We start from the raw sequence: 22992 nt of genomic DNA on the forward strand, positions 1-22992 counted from the left end.
TCCCACTTTGCCACCATTCCCCTCTGTTTACCTCTTCTGCCCTCTTTCTGTTGCACATCTCTTGCTGCCAACTGGCCTTCTCAGTATTAATCTACATTGTAAATGCATTCTCGGCCACAGTGAAGAATTGAACAGTGTAAACGTGACAGCACTGATGGCTGAATGTTCATTGGTGTTTAATGAACTGAAGTTAGCAGTGATGAGTCTGTGCAGTAAGGTACGCTTACAGGTAAGCAAGATTTAATGAGTTTTTTTCACATGGAGAATTGTTTGACCACACTCCTCCCTCTTTCCCTCCCTCCCTTCTTCCCTCCCTCTTCAGAGGCCAGTGTAATTCTCCGTGCTCTGCACTCCCCCACAGTAAACTGTCAAGCCTAATACAGGCAGGAATGTCCAGTCACCTGCTCCTAAAATGCAACAGCCCTGTGCTACACTAACCTAATATAGGCCTGCACTACACAACCAGGTTGGATAACATCATCCCTGCTCATTGCATATATTTAAACACACACCTCAGTGTGCTTCAGCCAAGCTGTTAGGCCACAGTCTTGCAGTTGCAAAAGAAAATCCCCCCTCCCCCCAAAAAAGGAGGTTTTGGCGTTCTCCCAAAGGGAAATAAGAAGTTTGTAGGAAAAATTCACTCAAATATAAATTCTATTTTTGCTTAGATGGAAAGAAATATTCAGAAAGTGCAAGTAGCAAGTAAGGTAATATATGCCTTAAATATATGCAAACTGGTCCTGCGTAGTTTCCACAGTCGGGAAACTAAAAAAAAACCTTGCACACCCAATGGCTCAGCTGATACACGTCTACAGATCCAGCTGGCTATACTCACATGGCGTGTTCACAATTGCTTTATCTCTGCAAGCTGCATTGCAACCCATCTCTACCCCAGTGTGCTATCTGTTTTTACTGATGCCTGCTCTCTTTAAGACTGGGGGTCTTGCTTCTCTCTTCCCCATCCAAATTTCCATATTCAAACATGTTCAGTCTTTACGTTTTTAAGTAAGAACAGTTGAGTTTCTAGCATTTAGATGTAATTCTCCCACTTGTTGATGATAAATAAATAGTCCAGTTTGCACACATCCCACCTTAATTTCACTTGTGTTTGCTCAAACGGCATTTGCTGACCCGGCCGCGCTACTGCCATTAATGCTGAAGTGGCTGGAGAAAAAGGAAACAAGCCATGTAATGAAGTTTGATGCTCCTGATGTAGCTGACTACATTTAAACAGGCTGAATACCTTCAGGCAGCCGCTCTAATAATATCCTCACAGAGCCTCCACTCCAAATGTCAAGCCCAGACATACAAATTGGCAAAATGAAAGGAGAAGAACACCAATATAGTGCTGTGCAGCTTTCCAAACTCATCAGTCTGTACATGCAGCCTGAATGGAGTCTGACAGCAGAGGTGATGGGGACGTTTCATTCTGCCTGCGACGACCAAATGAGATTTGACGAAGGCTAACGCAACATTAGCCCAGGTTTGTGCTCAGTTGTCTGCCGCTTAAAGTTAGAGTGGCTGTTAACAGAAGGAAAACAACTGTTTACCCAGGTGTGCGCTAAAGGTTTTCTGTGCTGGCTAAATATTTGTGTTGCTCTTTCTGGTGCAGTGTTTTTTCATGGGGGGGGGGGTTCCAGTGCAGTCAGAAGTGAGGAGTAATAAAATCGCGTCACTCAGGTAAAATAGTTTTGTTGGCCTGGTGGTTGAAAAAGGGAGGAAGAAAGAAAAAACAGTGACGGATCAGCCGTGAAGAGGTAAAAGAGAACAGAAGGAAGGTGGTTGCTGGAAGCGTGACTGCAGGTTTTACCAGAATCTACAGCAGATGTTTCCTCTCCTCACCTCCGTGTTCCCCCCCTGCACCACCTCACACTTACCCAACTCCTACATCACTGCCTCCCTGTCACCTGCCTGTGCTGTGGATGGCTGGACCGGTTGCGGGAGTTTGCATTTTCTCACCACAGACCTGCTGAGTGTTTGAGAACAGGCCTCTTCACTGATGGACAGAGGGAGGCTTTAGAGATACTGGAAGTGGGTAGCAAAGCATGAGGTTTACTTCTTCTTTTTTTTTTAATAATTTAGTTTTGTTTTTTTTTGGGGGGGGGGGGGGGGCGTCTGTGTTATGTAAATGTATCAGTTACATTCTTTTCTCTCACAGTCACTCGTAATTATTAAAATCCTTCAATAAACAAGGCAGATTTTTTAACTGCTACATTCAGAACACACATTCTCTCAATTAAGTGTACAAGTATTATTACCTTGGATGGGGCCTTCTCACCTCCAATATAAACATGAGCTGGAGGACTAGTGTAAACTTGGTGGCAGGGCATGCTGTGGATTGTGTGTGTGTGTGGTGTGAAGACACCCTCTGGTTCCTACCAGCCCACCTGGCCTTATTTAGAAGAGCAGAGAGGAGCCAGAAGCAGCAACTCACTGTGGACACCCAGTGCAGTGAATGTGTGTGGTTCATCATTAGCCCTGCAGAGAAATACCATCACCGGCTGCTCTGGTTCGTACCCTTACCAGCCTCCGACTCCCCCTCAGTGCGCGTACACTTATCTGGGGAGTTATTAGGACTAACTAAAACATGTGACCTAACAAGCAAGGCCCCATTTTTTTTGCTTTACTTTACACTCATTAACACCCACCTTTACACCTCCAAGTATCATCATGCAGATTAAGAGAACAATAGCCTCCATTAGGTTTAGTGTTATCATGGAAAGTGCTCATCAGATGGGAGATGAGTGACCCGCAGAGGCTCATTAGCTCACGTGCTAAAACCTTGATCAGTGTCATTAGGAAGACAAAAGCCCATTGTCTTCCAGCTCACCTCTAAAGTGATTCCAGTGAAGCGCTCTGCTCCACAAGTTGTTGGAGTGCTTTGACAGATGCTGCAGTCTCATATGTGTTAATGAACGGGAATATTTTTCATTTCTAGCAGTCGTAGCAAGTAAATACAGAACTGCGTTAAAAGTGACTAATTCTCAGGACTGCTATTCTTAACTTTGGCCCGTACTAGTGCTTCTGTTTTTTTGGCCTTCCCAGCCTTGCTTGGAACGGTGAGTAAGAGTCATTTGGGGAGTTTTTGGAGCTGCATGTTGTGCTGCATCTGTGGAGGAACAAGCCAGTCGCAAACTTGCTGGGAAAAACAGTCTTCTGAGACTTAAACGTCCTCTACAGCTAACTAATTGGCGCGAAGGGATCCTGTTTTGTGTTATTCACAGTTATATCTCTCAAACCAAGCAGTTCAGGTCAGCCTCTGTCGACCTGAACTGTTTAGCAGGGCTGAAGCAGCAGCCTGTGAGCAAGCTTACCATAAAAATCCCCAATTCTTTTGTTTTGTTATCGCCACTTGAGTTGACCTTCCTGACTCTGTGGGAGGACGGCTGTTGTTTTAACAAAACCAGCAGCGTTTACCTCAGCGCTGAATGAGGCGCCTCACCTTGAGACGGCATACTTGAGGTTTTGAATGGCACGGCTTTGTTTTACTTTGGTTCGAGCTGGGGTTTTTTTGTAGTGGTTGCCTTCCCTGAGAAAATGGCATTGCAGAGCCGCAAGGGCAGACTCAGTGACGGCAGAGCCTGTCCTCTTTGAGGATGCCTGTGGTAGTTTCACCGCTGCCTGCCTGGCCCTGAGCTCCAAATGAGATAAGTGGCGTACCTCAATGAGGGAGCCTGTACCAAAGCTAAATATAGAGATAGAAGAGAGGTAGAAGGGCAGACAAAGAGTTGCCGGTGCTCGCTGTGAGTCAATCTGTCTAATCGTGAGCAGAACTACAGCAGACCTCACAATATGTGTCAGTCAGTTGACTGAAATTAGCAGCAGCCAGAGAACACACCCTTTGATCTGTCTCTTTAAGAGACAAACTCTGAGAAAAGTGTTTTGGTTGGACATTCCAGACATAGCTCCTACACATTCTAGTACACGGGGCTGTCAGTCAGCAACGATGAGTTATAGGTTCCTTACGGATATCCTCGTAGTTAATGAATGTTTGTTCAAAGACTGTCTGTGTCACTGTGTCCAAATCCAAAGCTCACTTTTTAAGCCAGTCACTCACACCTTCAGGGCCCTAGAGCACAGAGATAGCAACCTCCCAACAAGGCTGAGCTGAGATAGTGCCATTCCTTTCTGACACACCTCAGTGTGGCAGAGCATAAACTGCACCAAGCACTCCTCCCTCTTGTTCATCAATCAGGCCAGGTTTAAATAGCGAGAGCTTAGAATAAGAGCCGGTGTGTTTACACAATTACAGGACACTAAGTACTGGTGCAGGACCAACAAAAGTGAACCTGCATTCGGGGACACATGGCACTCGGTGTTCCGTGCCGCTGACAGATCAGTGACGACACGTCTGCCAAGGTGATCCAACGGAGTAACGCCGGACCTGTTTTGGGAGTAACCCACCCAGTCATCGGTCCTTTGCCAGTAATTGATACAGCCTGGCAGGTGTCATAACAAGACAGGCCCCTCTCTCTCTCCGGCAGGCTTATTTAAGTGTGGCTGACACAGACTGCCTGGCACTGTCTTTCAAAAGACTCTGGGAACTTTGCAAATGGGGAAGGAGGGTGGCGAGTGATGGCGAGGGTGGAGAAACTCGAGCAACTGTGGCTTTAGTCTTTTATTAAAGCATTCAACGACAGCATGCATCTGTAGCGTGTTAAAGAGAGCTTTTTGCAGGAGACGCGAGGTACCATGGAGTGCTGTGATCCACACGGAGGAGTTCTGGTGCATCTTCAGGCCTAAGCCACGCTTAAAGGCTGTTATTTTCTCAGGTGTTCCGCATATTGAAACCTAGAATAAGCATAGTTGAAGAAGTAAAGCTCCTCACCTCCTCCACCTACCGGCACTTTTTCTCTCTCAGATACGTAGGAGTCATCCTCCTGTTGTGTGCTAGCATGCTAGCGCTAATGAAGCCAGCTGTCCAAACGCTCAGCCTGGTCAGCCAGAAGGGACCGCAGCCTTTGTTGATGCTAGGTGTTACATCTCCTGTTGGAACACACACTTTTGTTTCAACACCGCCAACCATTTGGCACAGGAAGGGCCCTGTCTGTTCAACCCTTCTCTCACACACACACACACGGGCACCCGCAATCCACTACTTCTATCTCTCACCCCATTTGCTGTACTTTGCTGCTTTTATTGTCCTGCTCGCCGCCACCTCCCCATCTGCACACGCCAGCACATTGATTTTCTCTCTACAGCTTTATAGTTGATCATTTTCTTTTGACACTGCCTGGCAGAGCGCGTTGGCTTTGTAATCGCTGACCTCAGCTCCACACCTGAGTGGCTGTGGCCCCACAGCCTCTCAGACTCATCCCAAAGCAGCTTCTGTTTCACAATGAAGTGCTGCACCCTGAGCGGACAATCCCCGGCTGGGTCGCTCTTACAGCAGAGAGAGAGTTTGGCATTGTTAGGCAGACAAGCAAGAAGAACCGATGCAGAGCAGTTCATACATAGCAACGCTACATCAAGCTAATTAATTATAGCTTTATTTGAAAGGGATCCCAGCTTTGTGGCTTCAATTGTTCTTGCCTGTCAAGGTCTTTAAATAGATTGCAGGATGTATCCTGGATAGCGGAGCCAAAGGATGTGCAACACCCTGCTGAATGTATCTCTTGAGTGTGGCGCTCACATCACGATAAAGAAAAAGAGAACCTACTCTTTTTCTCAGAGAAAGAGGAAAGAGGTTGTGAGTGAAATGGTTCTCCTGATGAACCCCGATTGGATTTCACAGCTGCGGCACAGCAGCGATGACCCCGCGCAACGACTCGCAGAATAACAGCGCCTCTCCCTCCTCAACCGCCTTTCATCCCTCGCCGCCCCCCTCGGCCTTTTGCACAATTACTGAGTTCGTGTGAATACGAACCAGTTGTAAATGACCCGCACGACGCAAAAGACAGAAGGAGAGCGACCTCGCTGAAACAATTCTCATTGATTGAAACAGAGGCTCACGATTCTCCCAGATACACCTCCTCCTGACAAATTTGCAGCCACTTCAGAAAGAGGTGGGCGAGTGGGGATGGGGAGAGTGAAGGGAAAAAACTGTTCAGGTGCTTTGTACTCACAGTGCATATTCTGTGAGTGAATGCAGGTGGTGTGTGCGTGTGATAGAGCGCGTTGTGTGATGTGAGATAAAGTAGCCGGAGAGCTAGTTTGAGCGCCGCAGCCCGGGCCCTCTGCTGACGGGGCTGCTCTCGCTGGAGAATTGATTTGGCCTCCGAGAGGATCTGTAGCTCTCTCTGCGGAACAGAGGGATGGAGGAGGAGGGGAGGGGAGAAATGGACGGAGAGTGGGTGGAAGTAGCACAGGTGGAATTGAGAGATGGTGGAAATGAAAAGAAGACACGGGAGCACACAGCCAGCGCTCGCACACACACACACAAATGTGAAACAGACAGTCGGTCAGGAAAATTTACTCCCCGTAATAACCCTCTCTGTAGGCTGGCTGTCTCGATGTCTCCTGGCTCCTTCAGCCCGACCAGGTCACACCGACTCCCACACAGCACACACACCACTTCAGCACGAAATCTAATGATCTCACACACTGCTTTAGTGTGCCTGTGCGTGTGTGTGCAAGTGTGAATGTTCTCTGTTCCTCTGCTGCACGGAGCCTGTTGTTCAGAAGTTTGTCTTCACCGTTGGATTCAGATCGCTCACATTTTACTGCACCGAGCATCAAAAACGTCTCCGGCATTATTTTTAACGGCCCCTCGTTCACTCCATGTGGTTTTATTCTCTCTGGCTTTAACCCCCCCCCCCCCCCCTCCCGTAGGGGTCATTTTAAGTTTCATCTAATCTATTTAGCCTGGGTTATTGGGTTGGGTTTATTTAACTGGTGCTCCCACTCCCTGGCCCCTCCTCCTCCTGCTCCTCCTTCAGCCATTCCCTTTAATAGTTTTGACATTTAAATGACATAGTACATATATTTAACCTCGCTGGCTCCTTGCACACTCAGCGCTCATAAACACAACGCACATACAGCACACCTCTTATTACCTTAATCAAAAAAATACAAATGCCAAATGTGTGCAGCTTCTAGGATTGTTGTGGATACATTTTTTTGTGGTCTTAGGAGTCAGTCAGCAGCACATAATGGAAGTTTTAAGACTGTGACAGCCACAACAAACTCACAATAAATCACAACAACCAAAGGTCTTTTCACGTTCATCCTTTCACAGTGTAAACCGCTGCTCTCCGTCGCTTTTTGAAGCCTCGCTGCTCACTCACTCAGTGAACAGCAGGAGACGGAGCTGCTCAGTGTACAGTCCACAGTTTTAGGAAAAATCCGCCTATGACAAGTGATACTGCTGTGGGTTTGGATCCCAAAGTTACCCGTTCAATTACCAAACATTTATCTCCAATTATCTCCGTACCGCTCCAGCAGCTTCTCAAAAACATGCACCCCAGTCATTCTGATGTCTTCCCTTGTTTCTTCTTTTCCAGTGACTAACTACAATAATGTGGTGGAAGCCGGCTCAGACTCGGACGACGAGGACAAGCTGCACATCGTGGAGGAGGAAGGCAGCCTGGCGGACGGGGCCGACTGCGAAAGCACCCTGCCAGAAGATGAGCACCCCAGGGAGCACTGCTGGGACCGAGGTGAGGATGCGCAGTGTGTTGTCAGTTGTTGTGAAGCAGGCCTACCAGCTATCTTGGCCTCTTTCTGAAACACAGTTGATGTTTTTGCGCCAGGAAAAAGCTCCACACGAGTGCTCGCTTAATCTGATTTTCTGCTTTGAGATTCAAACGTAACATGATTTAATATTTGCTACACCTGTCTGTAGACAAATGCTGGTTTGTTCAGTATCTGAAGATGAACAACTATCAGAACATTTATATTTTTATCATTTCTCCTCTGACTGGCGTTCGTGCCACACTTATTTCTGAAAAAGCTTTTTGTTTTTTGGGGGGTTGTTTATGCATTTGCTGTTGTTTTAACCTCAGCAAATGGACCGTAGGCTAAGTTAAGAAAGGCCTCGCTGACATCTGCACACAGTTAAGTACCAGGCTTTGTCTCATTGTGAAACAGAGTGTGAGGAAACAGGTACTACATCCAGCTATGGCAGGAAGCATGATATTAAACAAAGACAATGCCAACAGAGGGAGAGACCTTCAAGCAGAAAAAAAATAACCTTGTGGCCCACCGAGTCAGTGGAGTGCTTTATGGCACTGGTGGGCATTGGCGGGGCCCTCCGTGAACTTCTTTTTACCTCAAAGCATGCGGAAGTGACATCAGAGGCAGCTCACCGCCACAGGAAGGGGCTGACGTCACAGCACTCCCCCCCCCTCCTACCCACACTAAACAACAATTGCAGGTGCTGAAGGACGTTGGTGTTTCAACCTGGGCTCAAGGCCTCTGTGCTGCTGACCTCACACTGCATGCGCACATAAATCTGTATTCGCACTTGTGGCGCTGTGAGCTTCAGGCTTGTGCCAAGAACTGAAGGTAATGAGATATTCAGCATTTTAGCCTGTTGTGCTACTTGGTCGTTTTGGGCTGTGATGTGTGAAACAGAAAGGAGGCTTCAGTTTAGTCAGAGCTCAGGTTAGCAGAGTGAAAATGTCCAGTAACATATCACTTTCAGTCTGTGCAGTGATTTTTTAATGTATTTTAATTCCTTTGCAGTGAGCAGCCTTCAGTTTTTGTTGCGCGGTTTCGGTCGCACAGGCAAATGCAGTCACACCACAGACCTGTGCACGCCTTCACACACACGCAGCCACCTATTCCCCAGACGATGCTGTCATTCTCATCACCGCTCTCCAGCTGTAGCTCCTCGCATCAAGGGAAAGTTGGAGGAAGAATAATGTCATTGGTCTTGGCCCAGGCTTGTGAACATTAAACACTTCAAAAGCATGAGTTACACTGAAACAGCTCAGTGAGCTGGCCGCGCTCCACAGTTATGCCTGATCAGGCATATTTTCTTTTGCCTTCAGTCATGTACAAACACACACACACGCTCTGTCTAGCCCACATCTCATACATCAAGCAGCATCTTAGCTGTCGCCCTGGATCGCACTGATGAAACACGGGAAAGCCGCAGTCCTTTAAACAAACCCTTGCTCTCGTCCCTTCATCTGTCCTGCACTCCTGAGAACAGAGTATCTGGTGCAAGCCTTGAAAAAGTGACCACCACCCACTAGTCTTCTCCTCGGCAGAGCCCGGTTTGCTTCAAATTAAAGCCTTGACACCCATTCTCCAGAGACTGCTGTGCTCCAAACTGGAAAAAAAAGTTGTTTTTCTGCACCGTCCCTACTTTCCTTTTTTTACCTCCTCATCCATTCCCTCACCATTTCTGTCCTTGGGAATCATTCCTCTTGATTATACGGTATCATGGGTCGCCCTGCTCGCTGTCATTACTCATTCACTCCTAAATGATTGTGGAGCAGCGCAGTATTGTTGCAGTAAACTGCAGTCTGCTGTCCTCTAAGGACAGGCTGACTAAGTCTTGAGGAGGGAAAGGTAAAGAGAGCGGTGACCTGGGAGGGCCTCTGCTTTACATTTAATGACTCGAGGAGTGTGATTACATCTCAGAGAATAGGTAGGGTGGAGCTGGAGAGCTTTGATATGGTGAGGCTGCAGTGAAAGGCTGGGGAAACAGTCTTTACAAGATAGCTAGTTGTATGTTGTGCTTTGAAGCTGCCAGGCTTTCCCTGTTTCCTCACTGTTAGCTTAATATGCAGAGACAATATTTGATGCTTGCTGAAAATCCATTTTGTGGTTCTCTATGGCTTCATAGACGCACATCAACACCTACAGTGCGCTCCTGTGTGCCTCGCATCATGTGATGTTAAAACTGAGCCACGGGAAAGGAAGAAACCCCCGAGGGTTGGAAGGATTGCTCAGTAGAGACTCAGAGCACAAATGTTTGATAGCACTAAGCCAAGGATAAGCAAATCATTGTGGACTTGGAAATACCTCACATCCCTTCTCCTGCTGACAGGAGATAAAGTGGAACATCTTTTCTAACGAGTGCCTGTGTGAATCCCGATTGCTGATACGCATCGCCCAGCCGAGATAGAATCGGCAGACGGGTCTGGACGCACGACCACAGGAAGCAGCAGGGGCAAAGGTTGGCCAGGGCAGGAAATGCATCATGGGACAGCGTTGTATCTTGTTGCAGAGATGTGGGCAGAGAAGGGAGCGAGGGAAAGAGAAGAGGAGAGAGTGGGTGGTCTGGTGATTTTGTTCTAAGATGTGCTGTAGCTGGGTTACACCGTGCAATAAATAGTTTTTTAGACAGGAGCTGCAACAGAATATCCTGCTACAACCTCACGGGGGCCGAGTTTCTGCAGCTTTTTTGTAACTCGCTTGTGCAGCGGTGCATTCACATCCCTGTGTCAGCAACATAAATGGCCTATGTGTGATGTTTCATAGCAGGGGAGCAGCCTGATAACACGAAGCCGCCTCGGCAAAGCCCGCGAACCCTTCTGGCCGGGCTCTGTACCTAACAAAGAGCCGAGAGAAACACGTCATACCTTTCCAACACGCACCCCCAACTGGGACTCTACTTCACACACACGCTTAACATTTTGGTAGCCTAAAGGTGTGTTTGGATGTTGCCTTTAAGCGTGAGATGGGAGCTAAACCCAGCTTGCTGTAGCAAAGTGCTGATCTGCTGTCGGATCATCAGTTTGCCACATGTGACACATGTTCTGCACGTCAGCACAACTTTAAAATATGAAGCTTTCACTTCCAACCGACTCTCGTGTCTGCCAGTTAAACACAGCTCACCAAGCAGCAGATGTCCATGGAAGCTGTTTTCTGGGCTAATTTTGCTCAGCCTGTCATGACCTTTATCGAGCCCTGAAATAGTGAAATGAATAAAATCTGCCCATCAGATCTGTTCCATATTTAACCAATGATGGGTTTAGATCATATTAGCTCCAGTAGAGAAATTAAAATATTACCACCCACCCCAAAAAAATTGTTGATGAGATAAGTTTAAAACATGAAATGTAGGAGAGGTATATTTTTAAATCATTGAAAAGCATGTCTAAAAATAAGCTTCCTTTTCTGTAACTTCACAGTGTGGAGTTAGATCACACCTACCATGAACATGTGTTATGTTTTTTTAAAAACAGGCCTGTCTTCATATCTGGATTGGCCAGTATGTATCGTGGGAGATAAAATAATTGATTGATCTTCCTGTAGCAAGACAACTCTTGCTCAGAATTGGATACTTGGCCACTTTTAAACCAGGCTGATTTCATACTGTGAATATATGGCAAGTACAGTGTATGTACTTGAGGCATGTCTGCTACTTACTCACAGTTGTTCCTGTGTTATTTATTCGTGCTGTGCTTTCTCTTGTCGGACTTTGCGGAAGTGTGAATGTGACTGCTGATGATTTGTGTGTCTCTCTGGGTTAGCTGTGTGATAAACTGGTCCACCTGGTTAGGATCAACTGCGGTGACGCTCACTGGATTAAGCAGTGAAGGATGGGATTCAACTCTGTGACCAAATTTAGATGGAAAAGGATCTCTTCTTCTCTCTGTCTTTTCACCTTTAACTTTTTCAACTAATCTGAATGTGGTTCAGATGTCTGGCAGAGTTGTCTTTTGAATGGCTTTTTGCTGAGTGGGAGGTGGTTAATTCAGCTTACCTCTGCTGCGGTCGGGTTTTTTTTAACTCATCAGAGCAAATGCTAGATATTGATTTTCTCATCTAACCCTTAGCCAGAAAGCCATTTCCCAAAATGCCAAATGATTTCTTCTGCTATGAAAAATGAGGTAAACATGTCTACGGGGTGTTACTGTTGCTGCTGAGGTCATGGGAGAAAAGCTGAGTGATATTCAGGGGGTTTTCAGCCCCCTAATGTGGGCTGAGAATTCCTCGATTAGACTTTCTCAGCACCTGCTGCTGGCTTGTGCTTTCACACACACACACACACACACACGTTCATCAACAGACCGCCTCGTTCTCCATATTATCTCCCATGGGCTCATTCCAGGATGGGAGGTTTTCTTCAAACGGTCTTTAATAACCATAGCAACAAATGAGCGCGCTCATATTGTTTCACAGCTTTGTTAAGGTGCACCAGAGGAAGCCGGAGTGAGGCTGTGCGTAAGAGCGCTGGTATTCACTGTGCGTCGGCGAGTCATGAAGTGCTACACCTGTTCCCGTCTCTGAGGAGAAAACAGCTGGCCCCGTCGTTCAGCACGCTCACAATTCACAAAACACAATCCTCAAATCTGCACTAAGCAGGGGGAGAGCTTAAATCGAGCCATAAAACATCTGCCTGGTAAACACCAGTGCAGTAGGCTAACTTTGCTTTTAGCTCATAGCTCACTATTCCAATTATTCTCTGTAATGACACACACAGGCAAGCTAACATATCCATAATATCCATTGAGGAATAATGCTTGTGTTTAATAGCTGACATGCTATACCTGGTTCCGGCAGCCGCTCCAGGAAGCGCTGCGAGAGCAGAGATAGAAAGAAGGAAGGAAGCTTTCATGCATCCCCAAGTCTGTCCTCAGGTTACACTTCCTATAACCGCAGCTTGGTAATTAGTGCTCGTTACTAGCTAGTCAGGCTCACGTGATGTGGAGAAGGAAGGCGCTCGGCTTCCACATACAGCACCTCATTTGCTGGGATATTAAGGACAGTCTAAAGGCCAAGCCTCTTCAGAGAACACAGTGTTTGTGCGTCCATGTGTGTGTGTGTTTGTGTGTGCTGGGTCTCGTGAAATGTCTGTCTGCTGCAATGCATTAGGACAAGATTCATCACCTAATTATCAGTCCAGTCTCAACAAGTGCCTTACCTAACACAGGGAACAGAGGCTGTCCATTCACTTCTAACAAAGAGCATGGTGTTCATACAGTAGCCTCTGGCCTTTGATGTTAATTAGTTTCTCATCCTATTGTGAAGTGCAGCATTCAGGATGTTGTGTTTTTCCCGCTCAACGCCGCACACCTCGTTCCGGGTTTGTGGGACTCAGTTCAGTCATGACACTCTTTTTGACACCATGGATTATTGCATCTCATATACAAAGGTTAAGGTTTTATGTGTGCAGCGTGCATCAATAGAAAAAAAGGTGTCGAAATAACGAGGTAATCAATAACATTTCTGCAGTCAAGGCTATAATCACTGTATGTTTGTCCTCTCGCAGTGAAGGAGGATTGTGTTTCGGATGGCGAGGATGATGTGAGCACAGACGCCCTCGTAGAAGAGATGCTCCAGCAGGGAGACACAGCCGTCATCTACCCAGAAGCCCCGGACGATGAGCCTCAGCGCCAGGGTACTCCCGATACTGGCATCCACGACGAGAATGGTACAGGGCATTGCTCGCTCTAAAACACACTTTTCATCTTAGATCTCAAAGCCTCTGAGCTCTCAAAGCTACAGCAACCCACCCAGTAATTACTCGCCCCAGGGGGGCGGGGGGGAAACAGCTCTACCTGCTCGCTGTATCACCTCAGGTGTTAACTCCACCCCATTAGCGCCACTTTCCGACATCATTACACACACTGCTATTTGTTAAGTGCAGCACACTGGGGCCTTTATGACTCCCGGGCTTTTGGCTTTTACCTGCTACCACTGAGAGGAAAAAAAGCAAAAGGGAGGTGAGAGGGAGGGAGGGATAGTGAGAGGAGGAGGAAAAAGCAACACCTGAGTAAATTTGTCACGTCTGTGCGAGCTCTGACTCACAGCTACCTGAGCGATAATGTGTGTGCATTCCCATCCCGAGGCCCTCACCTGTCCCGCAGGGGAAACTTAATACATCACCTGTTAACAAAGTAATGTTTTACCTGTGTGGGAGCTGGCCAACTGAGACCCTGTGTTAACCAGATCGGATCCAGACGGGCGGCTGTTGTTTACCAAGCTCACTTTTCCCCGCGTGCGTGGGCGTTTTTTGAAATGCTTCAAATGCGCAACAGGACATCGGATCATGAGATATGAAGGGAGTGAAAGCTACAAGTGCTTCTGAAATGCAAATGAAGTCTCAAAATGTAGTCGTATACATATGTTTTATTTACAAAGACAGGCAGGCATTTGGATAGATGATTAATCATCCATTTGGGTACCTGTGTCCTGTTTACCTGTGGGGGAGGATCCCTCAGGGATTGGTTAGATAGCACAGGAGTCGCACTGTGGCAGGCCACGTGTAACATCAGGAGTTTTTAACCCCTTCTTCTTTCCCCTGCTCACTCTCTGCCTTTCTTTTCCACTAGGAACTCCGGATTCATTCTCTCAGCTGCTCACCTGTCCGTACTGTGCACGGGGCTACAAGCGCTACAGCTCTCTGAAGGAGCACATCAAGTACAGGCACGAGAAGACGGAGGAAAGCTTCAGCTGCCCCGAGTGCAACTACAGCTTCGCCTACCGCGCCCAGCTGGAGAGGCACATGACGGTCCACAAGAGTGGACGAGATCAGGTAGAAACTGACTTCTGACACTTTCTTTTTCACAGAACGATTAGAGATGATTTGTTCCAGTAGCACACCTGCTTGCACAACGCTGTAGCGATTGTTCAAATCGACCCTGCTTATCTTAGCTTAGTTTCCTTAGCAGCTTCCAAACAGGATGAATAAACAAGAACTTTTGCCCTCAATTGATTAATGACATGAATTAGTCGCAGTTCAAAGGTTGCGTTTCCACTGTATATCTCACTGCCTCACCCCTCTCCCGACAGAGACACATCACACAGTCGGGAGGCAATCGTAAATTCAAGTGCACTGAATGTGGCAAAGCATTTAAATACAAGCACCATCTGAAGGAGCACCTACGCATTCACAGCGGTGAGTGGACAACCCCTGTCTCCATGGCAGCGTATTGTGTATGCATGTGTGTGTTTGTGGATGGGCGTGTGCTTGGACGTGAGCGGGGCGGGCGTATGCCTCGCGAGTCTCTGTTGGCCACAGATGTTTGAGTCTCCTCTGAAGCAATATTTATGTTTTATTTCTGTTTCAGCCAATTCCCCTTATTTAGATATCCTTCATCATGTTTCAGTCCATTGTGTGCTCTTCCTTAATGTGCAATAATTGTGTTTCTTTTGGCATTATGGGACAGCAATTAGAGAAGGGCATTTCCCACTGGTGCTATTACATCAGCGTTTAAGCATCATTGAAATGCATTAGAGCTTTTTCCTGTCGTGCTGCTCATAGCCTAGCTTGCTCATTTAGCTTCATTCACTAATGGAAATTTGTTTCTCCCGCCCCCAACCACCCTTTTCTTTCTCTCCCTTGTACACATTGTGGTTTTATCCAGGAGAGAAACCCTATGAGTGCTCCAACTGCAAGAAGCGCTTCTCCCACTCGGGCTCATATAGCTCCCACATCAGCAGTAAGAAGTGCATCAGCGTCATCTCAGTTAACGGCAGATCGCGCCTAGGGAACGCCAAAACCCAGAGCCAGGGTCAGTCGCCAGGACTTTCAACACCACCTTCGGTCCTCCGCACTCAGATTAGGGAGAAGCTGGAGCACAGCAAGCCCCTGCAGGAGCAGCTGCCGCTAAACCAGATCAAGACAGAACCTGTAGACTACGAGTACAAGCCAACAGTGATATCGTCCCCGACTGTGACCGCCATGAATGGCGGCGTTTTCGGCGGAGGTGCTGCAGCTCCTCTGCAAGGCACAGTGCAAGCTGTGGTCCTACCCACTGTGGGGCTGGTATCGCCCATCAGCATCAACCTGGCAGACCTGCAGAATGCGCTCAAAGTGGCGGTGGATGGTAATGTCATCCGTCAGGTGCTAGAAAACAATGCCAAAGGCCAGGTGAACTCGGGGCTAACCACTGGAACGCTTCACACCCCGCAACAGCAACTCATCTCAGCCATCAGTCTGCCAATAGTGGGTCAGGATGGAAATGCAAAAATCATTATCAACTACAATTTGGACCCCAACCAGGGTCAGCTAACAGCCCATAATCTAAAGAAAGAGCCAGAGCCTATGTCACCAGCTCAAACCACCACCAACACGTTCAAGTCCCAGAAACTCCCAGAAGATCTGACTATCAGAGGCAACAGGGCCAATGAGACAAAAGAAAAAGAGGAGAAGACCACTAAGACTTGTCTCCTGTGTGACAACTGTCCCGGTGGGCTGGATGCACTCCATGCCCTAAAGCACTGCAAGAAGGATTGTCTCAAACTAAATGGCGCAGTCCTGGATAGGTCCGATTCTACTGTTGCTGCCCTGCTGTCAGACGGAGGTCTCTGCAGCCAGCCCAAGAACCTCCTGTCACTGCTCAAGGCCTACTTTGCCTTAAACGCAGAGCCCACCAAGGACGAGCTGGCCAAGATCTCCGACTCCGTCAGCCTCCCGATCTCTGTGGTAAAGAAGTGGTTTGAAAAAATGCAGGAGGGTCAGATATCTCTGGGTGCCCCAACACCTCCCTCAGAGGAAGAGGACACTTGTGAATCTAACAGCGTGGTGTCTCTGGTCCCAGGGAAGGACAAAGCCACTATAATTCCTCCTGTGACCCAGGACAGCCCAACAGAAGCTACCCCAGCAGAGATCAACGGCGCTCACAGCTCGCCGGCCTCCCCTTCTCCACTAAATCTGACAGCCGGAGGTCCTGGCCCAGCGAAGAAAACCCAGAGCACCGAGGGACCCCTAGACCTATCGCTGCCGAAGCCAGCCAGAGATGACGCAGAGAGAGCGGCCAATAAAACCTGCCTTTACCCCTCCCCTTCCTCTGGCTCCGCCAACATGGACGAACCCCTAAACTTAACTTGCACAAAGAAAGAGGCATTGCCACTCTCAGCCATGGGCACCTGCCCCACCGCGCTGTACGCCAGCCAGCCAAGTGCCAAACCTCTTGACATCGTCACCACAATGCAATGCCTAAGAGCACTAGCCACCAACAACAAACAGACTATCTTGATCCCCCAGCTGGCTTACACCTATACCACTACAGCAAACAGCCCCGCAGGGACCGAGACGCACGAAACCATCCACCTCAACGGAGTCAAGGTGTGCACCATTTATGTCCCCTCATTTTATTAGCAGCAGAGCTGATACAATGATGCTACTCGTATTTGCACACTAAATATGAAGCTAGCTAGCCATCAGCTAGCTTATGTAAATATGTAAAACAAAGGTTCTGACTCATCGCTAATAGGACACACTAATTAACTGTTACCTTTTATTTACGTGCCAAAGGAGACAGAAAGGGTTATGTTACCTTTTGATAGAGCCAGGCCAGCTGTCACGCCCCTTTCAAGGCTTTATGGTACTCTAAGCTAAGAGGCTAGTGGTAGCTTCATATTTTCCCATCTCTTAATCATTTAATCGCTAGCTTAAAAAGGTAAACTATTACACCCATTTCCAGCTCTTTGTTTTTATTCACAGAGCAGTTTTGCATGATTTACAGTTCAGAATAATCCCGGTGCCACCCCTTTATTCAGCAGAATAGCTCCCCTTTAAGCATATTTTTCATAATTAACACTTTAATTCTAATGCTTACAAAAGAGCTTAATTAGTTTCCTGAGTTATCAGAAAATATGTTTGCTTCCAATTATGTGAGTTATATAAAGGATTGAGGGTTTAATCCATGAACAACTTTGAGAATCAAGTGCATCGGAATCAAGTTGGCTTTTATCTTTTTCGGAGCAATCAGTCAAAGCATTCAATCCATGTACGGTCTTGTTGTTCAGAACCACCATCACATGATAGATAGCCTGAAACCATCCAAAATCAAATCAATAAGTCATATATAGAAATGTCAAAATTGGGCTCTTTGTAAAAATGATAGCCCTTAATAGTTCTTCATTGTGCAGACATCTAATGGGCCTCTAATGATGGATGTAGATGCCTGGGTGTGTGAGTGATCTTCCTGGGCTGTCACCCAGAGGACATGAGGCTGCACTTTACTGCAAAGCTTCTATTGATCTGTTGGAATCTGTTTAAGCGCCGCACCTCTGCCTGCCGCATTGATTTATCGCTGTTGTATTATACTTTTGTGTTAAGTGGATTGGCATAGACCTGTCTTGTAAAAAGGAGCCCTATGTATATATATTTGCTCCTTAGCCATGCTAAGCAGCCTGTTTGACTACAGCAGTGGGTAGGTTGCTAGGTTCAGAGTGCGGTTGTTTCTAGGAAAAGGAAAAGATTGGTAAAAACCTATGATCAGGGGATGATTCAGTACCACTTCCCACAAAGGACACATAGTTTACTGGTATTCTGAGTCATCAATTGTCTTTTGCTGTCAAACAGATTGAGCATAACTTTGCATTCCTACAAGTGTGTCTGATTTCTCATATTCCCCAGGAGGACAGGCAAGACACGGGCTCAGAGGGTGTTTCCACAGTCGAGGAGCAGAACGACTCAGACTCGGGCCCTCCGAGGAAGAAGATGAAGAAGACGGATAGCGGCATGTACGCCTGCGACCTGTGCGACAAGATCTTCCAGAAGAGCAGCTCGCTCCTGAGGCACAAATACGAACACACAGGTAAACATTTGTGTTTCCCAGGGCCTTCACACAAACACAGCCAGAAAAAAAGGAACCGGAACTTGTCTCACCATCGCTCACTCTGTTGGGTCCTGGGAAAGATGAGTCAGAGTGCAAGCAAAAGGGGGATTTTGAGCTACAGCATAAAGAAGGGTGGACACCTCCATTCCAGCAGGTATTACTCAACATGCACAGAAGAGGTCTGAGAATTTCTTTCCGCCAACTCCCCACCTCTGCGCTGCCAGCTTCTCATGTGAAGCAAGAGGCGAGCTCTGGTAGTGATTTGGATTGCTCCATGATGATGATTCTGTGGCCAAGCTCAGGTCAACACTCTCAGAGGCATTTTCGATGTTTTTTTTCTTTATTACTCTGATACCTGGCTCGGGACCACAGTTTTCGGCTCCAAATGATCTCATGCTAGGTGAAACTAGCTGCTCCCTGCCTGGATAAAGTTTCCTTGAAAGTTTTGAAGCACAATCGTTGTGATTTTGTTGTATTGTTTGGAAATGTTCTCCTTGGATACACTGATGATAGATACTGATTTCAGCTTTCAGGCACTGGCACCTTTCAGACAGCATGATGGGGAATTTGCTCCCTGAATGTTTATTGTTAATATTTTCTCTTTGCAGAAATATGTTTGATGTGTTGACGTCTATTTGCTTTGTTATTCTCTGCAGGGAAGCGACCACACGAGTGCGGCATCTGCAGCAAGGCCTTCAAACACAAACACCACTTGATCGAACATATGCGGCTCCACTCGGGGGAGAAGCCGTACCAGTGCGACAAGTGTGGCAAGCGTTTCTCCCACTCGGGCTCCTACTCCCAGCACATGAACCACCGCTACTCCTACTGCAAGAAGGAGACGCAGAGCCAAGCGGGAGGGCGGGAGAGCCCGGAGGAGGACGGCGAGACCCAGATCGACATGGAGGTCCTGAGCGGGGCACAGAGACAGCTCCTGGCCCCGTCCCAGCTGGACTCAGATGAGCGAGGGAGCAGCACCAGAGAGGATGAGGAGAGCGAGGAAGAGGAGGAGGAGGAAGGCGTGGTGGACATGGATGATATCCAGGTGGTGCAGATAGGGGACGAAGGGGGGGAGGAGGAGGACGAGCCAGAGGAGAGGAATGAGGAGGAAATAAAGAGAGTAGCGGTGGGAGAGGGAGGAGAGGAGGAAAAAAGCGAGACAGGAGAAGAGGAGGCTGACACCGGACAGGAGGATGGGCTCGGGAGCGTTCAGGAAGAAACCAACGTGGAGGAAGAGAAGGCGATGGAAACTGAAGGAAGCTCCCCTGAAGCTGAAACTGAAGGAGGCCTGAGCGAAAGAGAAGGAGGAGAGGTCGCAGAGGAGAGTCGAAGCGAAACAAACAGGAACGAGGTTTGTGAAGATGAGAAGCAGGTGCCACGGGAGAAAGGAGACTAAACGAGGAACCAGACTCCTCTACTAGACACAATCAGACTCCTCCTCACTGTGTGCAGAGGAAGAACGCACGAGATGATGTCTGGTCACTCTGACAGTTCACTACTGTGTAGAAATCCAGGTGTGCCTGAAAAAATACTAGTGACTTTTCCACAGGAGAACGGTTTCTCGCTGTTAGAAAAATCCATTTGTAAAGAAAAAGACGAAGACGAACGTGAATTTTAACAAATGAAGGACATGCATTATACAGACTTTGGAAGCTAGAGCCGACACGTTTTAGATAATGTTTTATTACTAAAACACCTTGGGTCATTTCTTTTTATCAGTGTTACTAATTTTATCACTCATATTTTAACCTTTAAAACCTGTACAGTTCGGGAGATATTTCTATATCTTTTTATTGCCAATGAACAAAAAAAAGTCAGTATTTTGTTAGGTTGGAAGGAAAATAAGAAAAAATCCTGTGCACTACAAGTGGCTTGGTTTACCTTTTGATGGAGCAGTTGAGTTGTGTTGTCTACCCTTCAGTATTACCGCATTATATATACAATGCCATCATGCTAGCAGATGCTAGCGTTACAATTCTTTCTTTTTTTATAGTTTTGATTGGATCGTGAGCCTTAAGAAGAAAATATCATCAGCATTTAGTTCCTTTGAGACTTTGTTTTCTTCTTCTTTTTTAAAATCAGCATTTAACAAAAATTGTTTGACATTTTGGGTAAATATTTGCTTTCTTGATACCAATTTGGTGTAAAGCTCAAAACCACTGTCAGATAATTTAGCCATATTGGTAGCCTGGCAGCGTCTGAACAATTACTAGCACATTATAGATCATTAATTTAATCCCCTAAAACTGCACACAGTCATGTTTACCCCTATGCAAATGCTTCACTGTGGCCTAAATGCAGTTCAATTGGCATTTCCCTCTCTTGGTTCTGCTGTCTTAAGATCAGTAGGGTTTTTTTTTAGTTATGTAACCTTTCGTAGATTCTATAAGAGTAACATAAGACATGGTCACATTTTATTGTGCAATCGTAAACTATGTTAGAAAACGCTATTACATGTCCCAGAGCAGATGTTTGCTAACGAGTGGCTAAATGAGGCTACAGAAGTTTCTGGGAAATACTCAGCAGCTTAGTATTGGTGATGCCAAAGTCACGGCAAAGCCTAACTTTAGAACAATTTGTGGAGATGATTTTGCTTAACAAATCATGTTACGTATCATTCAAGTTTCCACAGAGATTTTCCACGATAATCCAAAAGCCAGTGGAAAAATCTTATTGGCTTTTTATTGAAGGAATGCTAACTTCCAGGTTCACCTATAGAAAAGGCTGTTGTTCCATATAAAGATACAAAGTATATGTAGTATGTTGGAGTTATATTGAAAAGGGAAATTGTTTATGTTAAACTTTTCAAGAAAGTTTTTCACTAAATATCTATGAGATAGCCTGTTCATCTGTAATGCTGCTCTGCTACATGTGCTGCAACAGCTAACAGCTATGTAATGACACCAAATATAAAAGGCCTCAATTTCTGCAATTCTTAAAAACAAATCAAAAGTATCCCAATATCTTCTACATTTAAGCTGATAAAGCAGCACTCAAATATCCGTCGCCCTCTCCTTTAGACGGAGCCAGGCTACCTATTTCCCTTTGTTTCCATTAGCTTAGCTTATTGCTAAGCTAAGCTAATTTTTAGTTACTAGCAAGAAAGTATAAAGCTCAAAATGTCAAACAAATTATTTAAACGTTCAGAGCGAGCAGAAAGCGGATGTAGAAAACTGTCTCATCCTTCCTATAACCCCGCCCCACCCCCCCAACTCAGAGCCTTATGCAAAAAAATAACATTAAAATTATCAAACTAAACAAGAGAAGCATGCATATCAAAAGTGCCACTGAATATTGCTGTTGGAGCTATGATCAGGTATTGCCGGGTCCAAGATCAACCGATAAGCCGGGATACTGTTAACTTTGGCTGGTCGCCGCACCAGAGAGAGTAGAGTTTAGCGTACAGTGTGTTCCTGTGTTATAGATTTTAAAGAATTTGCTTTCACCTAATCTGAGAAACGAACGAAAAAAAAATTGCAATGCACATTTTGTTTTTCAAATGGGTGATGATGAAATACGCTTTCTTATTTTTGACTGTGTCCTGCCTTTCTGAAGCTTATTCAGTGCACTTGTTTAAACACACCATGAAATGCTCAGATGTCTCTTCAGGTAACAAAATGTAGGCAAATATGAATCCTAGGAGTTTAATCCAACATCGTTTTACCTGTCAGTATTATTTTTTATTTGATTTTTTTATTTGTTTTCATTTTTTTGCCTCTTACGTTGTTTTATGTTCCGTGTCCGTGTGTGTACTGTATGTTTTCAGCAATGGCAGTATTATCCCCACCCCCAGCGAGTTGGGTATGTCTCTTTAGTCATAGAGAACTTTTATATTTATGTGTCTTATTTTTTATATTTCTTTATGGTTATTTATTACACTATGTAGTGTACAATACTGTAGTTTGTATTAATACGATAATATATTTTAGTATGGGATAAAAAAAGAATCAATGGCAAATAACTACAAGCCTGGAAAAATCAGACTCTGGCATACTGAAGTATGTTTTTGGAACAAATGAAGTGATGTTTTTCTTAGGGAAAAAAAAGAAACTCGCACCCTGCAAGCCTGAAAATTGGAACCTGTGACCTCTGCATCCATTCTCATGTTAGTTTAGTTTTCTTTCCCCTTTCTAATATGAAGCTACTGAACTTTTGAAAACTAATTGTATGTCTAATAGCATGAGTGTGTTCTGTTGTATTGAAGGATGATCCTTAATCCCACAAATTGTCCTTTTTGCCAAGCCAAAATAATATTTGACGTATGTTCTTATTTGTTTTTATTTGTGCCAATTTGTTACTTTATATGTCAGTGTCATGACCACACCCAGTTTTATATGCCCCCCCCCCCCTCCTCTTTAACACCCTCATCTTTTTTTATAGTGATTGTTTTTGTTTTGTCTTTTTTGTTCATTTTTTATGACTCCCCATCTCACAATAAAATACATCAATTACAAGCTGTTCGGTTTGTCATGAGATTTTTCATTAAGAGTTTGGAAATTACAAAACGCTCTTTCATGCACTTCTGCTTTCATGTCTTTCTAAGCTTTTGCTTTCATAATCAGAATTTTGAAAAGAATTTTGA

General features: G+C 45.9%; 1 protein-coding gene across 2 annotated transcripts in view; it reads left to right on the top strand.

Moving 5' to 3' along the window:
• Positions 1-22868, top strand: part of zeb1b (zinc finger E-box binding homeobox 1b) — a 48266-nt gene extending 25398 nt beyond the window's left edge. Inside the window, exons 1-8 of one of the 2 annotated variants that reach the window (XM_063484185.1) lie at positions 1465-1483; positions 7443-7598; positions 13112-13273; positions 14175-14377; positions 14635-14740; positions 15210-16912; positions 18209-18389; positions 19067-22868. In XM_063484185.1, the coding sequence (XP_063340255.1) occupies positions 13174-13273; positions 14175-14377; positions 14635-14740; positions 15210-16912; positions 18209-18389; positions 19067-19806 (3033 nt within the window). In that variant the 5' untranslated portion in view covers positions 1465-1483; positions 7443-7598; positions 13112-13173 and the 3' untranslated portion in view covers positions 19807-22868. Of the gene's footprint in view, positions 1-1464; positions 1484-7442; positions 7599-13111; positions 13274-14174; positions 14378-14634; positions 14741-15209; positions 16913-18208; positions 18390-19066 lie in introns of those variants that run through there. The other variant, XM_063484184.1, reaches the window with a different exon arrangement.
• The last annotated feature ends 124 nt before the right edge of the window (positions 22869-22992 follow it).

Source organism: Pelmatolapia mariae, linkage group LG9 (assembly GCF_036321145.2).
Source record: "Pelmatolapia mariae isolate MD_Pm_ZW linkage group LG9, Pm_UMD_F_2, whole genome shotgun sequence".
NCBI lineage: Eukaryota > Metazoa > Chordata > Actinopteri > Cichliformes > Cichlidae > Pelmatolapia > Pelmatolapia mariae.